The sequence below is a fragment of the Populus euphratica genome, unplaced genomic scaffold (genome assembly GCF_000495115.2).
Source record: "Populus euphratica unplaced genomic scaffold, PopEup_1.0 scaffold186.1, whole genome shotgun sequence".
Lineage (NCBI taxonomy): Eukaryota > Viridiplantae > Streptophyta > Magnoliopsida > Malpighiales > Salicaceae > Populus > Populus euphratica.
In genome coordinates, this window is record NW_011499992.1 from 163,476 (window position 1) to 172,134 (window position 8,659).

The 8,659-nt window shown below is 34.9% G+C and overlaps 1 protein-coding gene across 4 annotated transcripts in view; it reads left to right on the plus strand.

Moving 5' to 3' along the window:
* The window catches only part of LOC105140418 (bidirectional sugar transporter SWEET2), a 5,796-nt gene extending 354 nt beyond the window's left edge, over positions 1-5,442 (plus strand). Inside the window, exons 2-7 of one of the 4 annotated variants that reach the window (XM_011047249.1) lie at positions 480-516; positions 617-833; positions 928-1,086; positions 1,170-1,289; positions 3,622-3,758; positions 5,035-5,442. In XM_011047249.1, the coding sequence (XP_011045551.1) occupies positions 480-516; positions 617-833; positions 928-1,086; positions 1,170-1,289; positions 3,622-3,735 (647 nt within the window). In that variant the 3' untranslated portion in view covers positions 3,736-3,758; positions 5,035-5,442. Of the gene's footprint in view, positions 1-479; positions 517-616; positions 834-927; positions 1,087-1,169; positions 1,290-3,621; positions 3,759-4,979 lie in introns of all 4 variants that reach the window. The other 3 variants (XM_011047248.1, XM_011047247.1, XM_011047250.1) reach the window with 3 other exon arrangements.
* The last annotated feature ends 3,217 nt before the right edge of the window (positions 5,443-8,659 follow it).

Consider the following 8,659-nt stretch of genomic DNA (forward strand, 5'->3'; position numbering starts at 1 on the left):
AGCAGGAATCGCCGGTACTCTTCTTTCGATTCTTACTTCTTTCGTATGTTTCTTGCTTAAAGCGAATGGCCCTTTTGTTCTTTTTTTCGATATCAATTTATTAGATTCAGAAAAACAAGATATCTCATAGGGTTGTATTCGGGGGTTAGTAACAGCCTCAGATTTCCCCTTTCCATCTTTATTTCTTACAATTTGGATTGCAACAGGAACCCATGTACAGTTTGTTCAGAAAGGGAAGGGAAAAAAAGAAGATATTTGTGATCTTAAATTCTATGCATGCATTGGATACTTTATTTTCGCTTAATCAATGTACCAGCCCCTTTTAGAAGCTTGCAATTCCCGGCCTGGAACTCGAAACAAATGTCAAATTAGTCTAATTAGATGATATGAAGTATGAATTAAATGAATTTTGCTATACGAAATAGAATTGGAATATCATTTGAGAATTTTTCTTTGACACCAATATTTGATTGTTGCAGGGAATATCTTTGCTTTTGGGCTGTTTGTATCGCCTATGTAAGTTGTTTTTCTGTCCTCGGTGTTCTTTCACTGCAGAGATTGATATAATTCATCCCTTTGACTAGCATATTTTTTCCCTTGATGTTGAAAATCTCAGACCAACATATAGGAGAATCATCAGAAACCGTTCAACTGAACAGTTCTCGGGGTTGCCATATATATATGCACTAATGAATTGCTTGATCTGCATGTGGTACGGCATGCCCCTCGTATCTGCTGATAATCTATTGGTTGTCACTGTCAATTCTTTCGGTACTGTATTTCAATTAGCCTACATTATCTTGTTTATAATATATGCCGAGAGAAAAATAAAGGTATCTATCCTCCTCTATTTGCAGAACTTGTCAACATTTTATGGGTACTATGTGTGCTCATTCACTTACATTTGCTATCACTTGTTGCCGGCAGGTTAGTATGTTAGCTTCGCTGCTAGTGGTGCTTGGCCTATTTACAATCATAGTAGTAGGAAGCTTGCAAATTCATGATCAAATGATACGGTGGATCTCTGTTGGGTCATTGACTGTTGTTTCTCTCATATCAATGTTCGCTTCCCCGTTGTTTATAATTGTCAGTAAATCAACTATTTCCTTTTAAATAAATATTTCCTTAAATTGCTTAATTTCTAATTGCTTTTTTACTTATATCTCCAGAATTTGGTGATCCGAACAAAGAGTGTTGAATTCATGCCATTTTATCTCTCCCTTTCCACTTTCTTGATGAGCACCTCTTTCTTGCTATATGGAGTATTGAATTTCGATGCGTTTATTTATGTAAGCTTCCTCTGGCACATGCATTACCTTTTCGTGCAACCTTTACCTTTTCCCTCTGTATTTTAATACTTCAAATTTAATGTACAAGCTGTTATAATTGTTGTGCAAAACCCAAGCAAACTAACTGATAACACAAAATAAAAAGGAGTGGCTCGGCAAAGTTACTCCACAAAACTTCAATATTAAATATTAGGGATAATAACCACTAATCAAGATCACACTTAAATACCTCACTAGAAAACCTGATTGCACAAACACCACACTAATTCGGTCACAAACAAAGGTGGCTGTTACAAGTTACCAATTTCTGCGCATAAATGTACACACATATACACACAAGTCCATATCAACTAGAAACAAGCATCAAGCCAAATTCCAAAATTTCTTATAATTATACGAGGGTTTTATTGGGAATGGAACAATGTATTGTAACTGTACTTAAATCAACCAATCAATTAAAGCCACCTCTTTATTCAATTTAAGCCATTAAGTTTAACAAATCTCCTCCTTGGTTTAAATAGGGACTAATCATCTTCTACTTTGACCTTGTTTTTGTTAAGTATGAAACTCCACTCTTCTTCACACACACTTGCTTGTACCTTGCAAATTTTTTGTACGATAATCTTCTTTTCCACTATCTATCAAAGCAACACTAACTCTCTTGTTGGATGCAACCAAACACTACTTTTTGTATATTCAACTGCACACTTCATTGCATGCTCCACCTTGAACTGCACTACCTATCAACTTATACAAATTATTATGCATAAGCTTTCCTTTTGTCACTACCAAAACACCATGACTATCTTTTATATCTGCCATGTTCAACCGAGCATGCATAACCACGCAAATCAAGTTTCTCAATTGAAATTAAATTCCTTTCAAATTTTGGCATGTGTCTAACATCACCAAACAACTTCATTGTACCTTCATGCATCTTAATTTTAACAATACAAATTCCATCAACTTTAATTTCATTATCATCTACTGGCACTGCAAAATCTCCGCCAAATTCTTCATAATTATCTGACCATTCTTTCTTTGAACAAACATGGAAGGAGCATGTAAAATCTAAAATTCATGGAGTTTTCAAACTTCCTTGCCTTTTTTAACCATGAAAGCATTGCCATCATGGCAATCGCAGCATCTCCAGACTTCTTGCAGTTTAGTTTCTAATATTCTAAGTCAGCTTTCATCTTCTCAAAATGATATTGAAAATGGCCTTTTCCATGACAATAAAAACATTCCATGTTATTGCAATCGACTCTAGGTCTAGAATTTGATCTAGAGCTCTTTCTATCAAGTCTACCTCCTCGTTCCATATCTATACCACGATAATCATAATTTTGTTTCTTATCATCTCTAACATTATTTTCTACTCCTAAAACCTATCATTCTCTGATAAAATTGTTCTTACATCATTTAAACCCAAAGTTGCACTTCCAACTAGCATTGTTTGTGCCAACGACTTGCATGACATGCAAAGATGATAGTAGGAGGGATTGCTCTTCATTCTCAGTCTATTCTCCAACATTAACTACCTGCGTCATCAACCTAGTAAATTTTGAAAGATGGTTGTGCATGCTCATTACTTCATCTATCCTCAACGATATAAATCCAATTTTAAAAGAAAATAATTAGTTAATGACTTGGAAGTATAAATACACAAACTTTTCCCAGATGCCTCTAGGTGTTGACTCGCCTAGGACATTGTACTTAACATTTGAAGCCAAAGCCAATTGAATCTAACTCACTGCTTTCTTCTAATTTAAGCTCCAATCAACATCCTTCAGTTGTTCAGGTTTAGTCTCTTCGACAACAATATCAAGTTCTTAAGTTGTTAAAACATCCTTTATTGTGCTTTACCAAAGAACAAAATTGTTTTTCCCATCAAACAATTTGATCTCAAATTTCGTTATGTCAATTTGTGTCCTCATCATCTTCATTTGATTTGCTTAAGTCTTCAATCAACCAGAATTTGATACCCTTTATTGTGCAAACACCTAAGCAAACCAAACAATAACACAAAATAAAAGGGACATCAAATATAATGTGGTTTGGAAAAGCCTACTCTACAGAACTTCACTATCAAATATTTGGGGATTACAATCATTAATCAAGCATACACTTAACCTCATTAACCAAAAACCCAATTACATCCAAGAAATCACTCACAAGAAAATACTACACTAATTCTGTTGATGGCAAAATCACAAACAAAGGTGATGGCCACATTAAGTTTCGGCTATCCTCCCTCAAAAATTTATGCAACATACATGTGTGTGTGTGTAAGTTTACCCACTAACAAGTTTGATTTCTATTTGAACTTCAGGTTCCAAATGGCATAGGTACCATTTTGGGAATTATACAATTGATGTTATACTTTCACTATAAGAAGAAATCCATACAAGAGTCCAAAGAACCCTTGCTAGTTTCGCACGCATAAAATGGAAATACTGGCAAAAGAAGGTGAGGAACAAGCAATGTATCAATTCAATTGTGTTGTTATTTGTGATAATTTTCTATTGTTTGAGAGATGGATCTTTCTTGATGTTTGCGGTATATAATGCGGGGGTGCCAGGGCATGTTGATTTGCCTGGGCTATGCTTCAAATAGGAGTGTATTCATAACTTAGTCTAGATAATGGATGCTTTGGAACTTCTTGTTTCAAGGAGACACCCCATATTTATCAAAAAAAGGGCACTTTGTGGGCTGTCTTTCTTTCCATATTTTGAATGATTTTAAATTGATATGAATCCATAGGTTTATCCAACTTCCTAATTAAATGATAGTCTAGGCTTCTGGTGCAACTGATATTAGTCGAGTAAATGCCCTAGAGGAACGTATACATGACCAACATGATCCACTCTCATGCTCTTCAGTCACTTTTATGGTCCAATCTCATGCTCTTCAGTCACTTTTATGTGGGTGCACGCATGTTCGAAATCAAAATTCAATCCTCCAGCACTGGTGATTTTTTTCTTTTGTTCGTGTTTTCAGTGCACTGCTGATGTGTGCATCCACTATTTCTGTTCTTGCCTTGAATCTTCAAATCTATTTCCTGGCCCATCCTTCTGATATCAGGGTTGATACACATCATTCTAGCTCATGCTTTACCTGAATATTCATATTTTGAACCTCTTCTGCTGCAAGACACATATGAGAAACACAATCCCCTTATCTTAAACCTGTAATTCTAGTAACTTTGAAAAATCCTTAATACAATATCACATGCAGGTATAAGTGAGATGTAACATTGAAACATGGAGTGACTGCTTAGAGGCATGTAGACAATTTTATTCATTGTACAGTAAGTCTTATTTGGCATATGAACAAATAAAGAAGGAAGAAAGAAAAACAATATTCTGTATTTAAAAAAAAATTCAGACGAGAAGCGTAAAATTTTCTTATACTTGAAATAAAAAAGAGGTTAAGGCCTCCATTGTACAGTCAAAAGTCCATTGGATTGCTGAATGCGGAGCAGAAAATAAATCACCTTATAATTCTTACTTGCTCGACTTTCAAAATTTTAGAGAAAAGGATGCCAACTCATGATTTTAGTGGCTTTGCTCTCCAAGTTGGATAAATATGCTATTAGTTGTTGATGTTTTGAATATATATTTGTTTCATATCTTATGTTACGAAAATCCAATCCATTAACAGCTGTTCTTATTTCTGCATGTAATTCAGGGTTGAACTAGCAGTTTGTAAAGTGAATGTTTGTTCTGTTTGCTTGTTATCCAAGACAGTGACTTGATCGGTTGCTGTTTGCTTTTTCAAGGTGACCGTGGTTTTCGAGATGTGCACGCAAGAATCCTTGCAAGTACTGTGTTTATTGGGAGCCTGGAGTCCTGAGAATATTTTTTCTACCTGGTGATGGCATCCATTTATTGAGGACTGCTTTCCCAAGTCGCAGCTTTTTCTATTCGGTTACTCTACTCTTACCTTTCCTCCTCCTGATCTCCTATTTTAGTGTTGTTTGATCAGTTGCCCCTCCCTTATTGCAATGTTGTTTGATCAGTTGTCCCTCCCTTATTGCAATGTTGGTCCATTTGTGATGAGCATCGTTGTTCTTCCAAAAATAAAATCTGATTTGATGCCCTAACACAGCATTGCTTGGATCACTTGATAATGGCAGGTGTTCGGAATGTCTTATTATTATTATCATCATTATTATTTTTAATTTAAAAAAGTAAGTTAATAGAACATGCATTGCACTTGTAGGAGTGTTAAATAATTAAATCTTGTGTAAATCAAGGTCGGAAAATAAATCAATCAATTAATAAAATTTAAATAATTTCTTTAGAATGGGAAATAAATTTTCTTACTTCGTTTTCATTTGTCAAAGGTATCGAGCGCTGCTCTCATTCCTTCAATATCATCAATTTTCTTGCAAAGGATACGGTTCCAATTTCAGAAAATGAAAAATTATCAGTAATATGTATTATAAGTTTTTGACTCTTTAAAGGGTCCGGATGGATAGATTTTTATTTTTTGGTTAGAAATTACTAAAACAAAAGTCCTACATTTGGAATCAATTCCAACCACGCACCTGAAAGATGTTACAATTCAAATCTTCTGTTTCAAGGATTGCTGGGGGGATATGCATTGAGCTTGCACGAGAGGACTTGATTGATTGATGATGAACACCACTGCATTCCAAAAGCTTAGACCGTTGAATTGCCTGTCTTTGTATATAAACTCCTCAAACTTTTCATGTTAATGATGTGGGATTCTCAACACTCAAATGTAGAACTCTTCAAAGGATTTTACTTTTCATCATCACCTTCCATGAAGCTGACAGGAAGCGCTCACATTCGCCCATGTTTACACGAACTCACCAGTGCAGCTCAATGACTGAGGAGGAAAGTCACAGTGAATCAATTGAAATATCCTTCGGTCTCTCTTAGTTGCATTTCATGCGCACAAAAGCCTTGATTGTGAGAGTTTTCATAAATGAGGTTTATTAAATACCAGCAATCAGCATCCATGGATATTTGAGAAGAATTGAGAAGTTTATGTCTTTGCCTGGATGAATGAAGAGATCAGTTCCAAAAGCAAATTTTGGAGGGGACAAATCCTGCTATAAGACAACCACAAAAAGCAAAAGCTTAGCTACAGGTGACAGAACAGAAAACTGAGCTACAAATACATAGCCAACCGCAGTTCAAAAAAGAAAAAAACACAACTGTCAGCATTAACAAACTACATAAACAACTGCAGTTCTCCTCTGTTACCTAAGAAATAAATAAATACAGAGGCTCATTTCAAGGAATAAAGTAAGAGATTGATACGAGCGTCTGCCTTCCAGAAGAAATGGAGGTATCCAAGCAGGCCCTAAAGCAATAGACGAGCATATAATTGAAATGGAAGAAATAGATTTCAATTTACCTGTTGTGCCACAACAACAGGATATTTCTGAGATCACCAAGGCAGATACAGAAACAATTGTCCCACGAGAGAAACTGACCCTGGAGAATGAGGTTGGGACTTCAACTCCACTGAGGCAGCCTTCTTGTCATCTACTTCCCTGCAAGTGCTATCTCTCATTTTTTATGGCAAGCGTTTTCAAGTGTGCATGCTAGGACAGATACAAGTGGAGATGATCAATTACACGAGACACAATCATAATCATATGCTTTGTCAAGCAATAATATATTTAGCTACCTTTTACAGAATCTTGTTCATTTATTTATGTCTCAAATTGTGATAGGCCAACAAGTTCAGCTTCTAAGGCTATAAAGAAATGGATCGATAATCAGCCACATGTAAATCCACACGTAATAACATAAACATCTGCACGCACAAATCTGTACCAAGGTCATGTTTAAAATCTCGTGGTTACAAAAGCACAAAATTGATGCAAAGAAACCACCTAATATTGGAAAATGTGAGAAGAAGTATACAGAAGATATGCTATAATGCAAAATTTCCTTTGTCTGTGATGCATGGAGTTTCATTTATTTCACTTGAAACTAGGCTAATATGATTTCTAAATTACACTTGACAGGTGAAAGCAAGGACATGTACTTCAGTAAATGTGTGCCTCTTCGTAATGCTGCATTGCAAGGTGATAGGAAACCTGCCAGGTGCTTATTACATAACAACTCTGAATTGATAAGTACCATTATCACCAAAGGATGCGAAAAATAGTTGTTATCTAAACTATATTGTTATCTAAGGATTTGCGTAGAAAACTCGTAGATGTGCAAGTAAAAGAAAAATATGCATTAGGAATTCAACAGCACGACTCTTCAACTTGAAACAAAGCATGTTTCATATAGCAGTACTGCATCGACATGCAAGTATATTCATTCTGATATATGAATTAGGATCAATGAAGGATGTGATAGCAGGCTAACAGCATATAAAGATCATATGGGCAACAACAGGTTACACCTAGTGGAAAAATTACCAGATCAGAATCGAATGAATGTGGTTTCTGGTGCTGCTCTGCAAATGCAACGAGAGTTACTACGGTTCAAGCACATACCACTTTATCAAAAATCAATCTCCATTTTTTTTACTATTCCCCTTTCAATATTTTCTAGGTTTGATTAAACCAGTTAAAAGTTTCATTCCACAATTTATATCAACTAACATATATATTGAACTTCAATCCAAAAAGCTTGCTACATATTGTTCTAAGAATCTTTGTTTTTTAAATTTCAGCAAATTCAGATAGTTAAACTGATCTTGGGGGGACTTCCTTGAAAAATCTTGTTCATTTGCTTTATGTTTCACAAATATATATATAAAAAATCCATCCTCTGATGCAATAATATAAATCCAATATGTAATAAATACAGTATTAATGTGTCATCCTTCTGTAAGAAATCAAGTAAAGAATATATATATATATATATATATATATATATATAAAATCCATCTGCTGATGCAATAATATAAATCCAATATGTAATAAATACAGTATTAATGTGTCATCCTTACCGTAAGAAATCACGTGAAGTAAAAATGGAAAGAGTAGGGGACAATCAAGTTTTTCAACTGTACTATAAGCTTCAATTAATCAAGTACTAGAAACAACATAGGAGCATTTGGTATAGTGTATATATCATCTAACAAGTTTCAAAGAACTTCAAGCATATTAAATTATGCTGCAGTTACCCGAACAGAATTTGAGAGAAAACATCAAGAGAAGAAAGCATTCTATTCCTGCCCTAAAAAAACCTTGTTTTCTTTGTTGAAATGATTCTAGGTCAAGAGGAAGTAAGTGTACAAAATTACCTTACCATTGCATTCATGGTTTCCTGTAGTCTTTGCTGCAGCCTTTAGCTTACATGGGGGAAATGATAACCATAAAGGAACTCTTATATATCTAAAGAGAAGTGCATTTAAGGTTTTTGCTA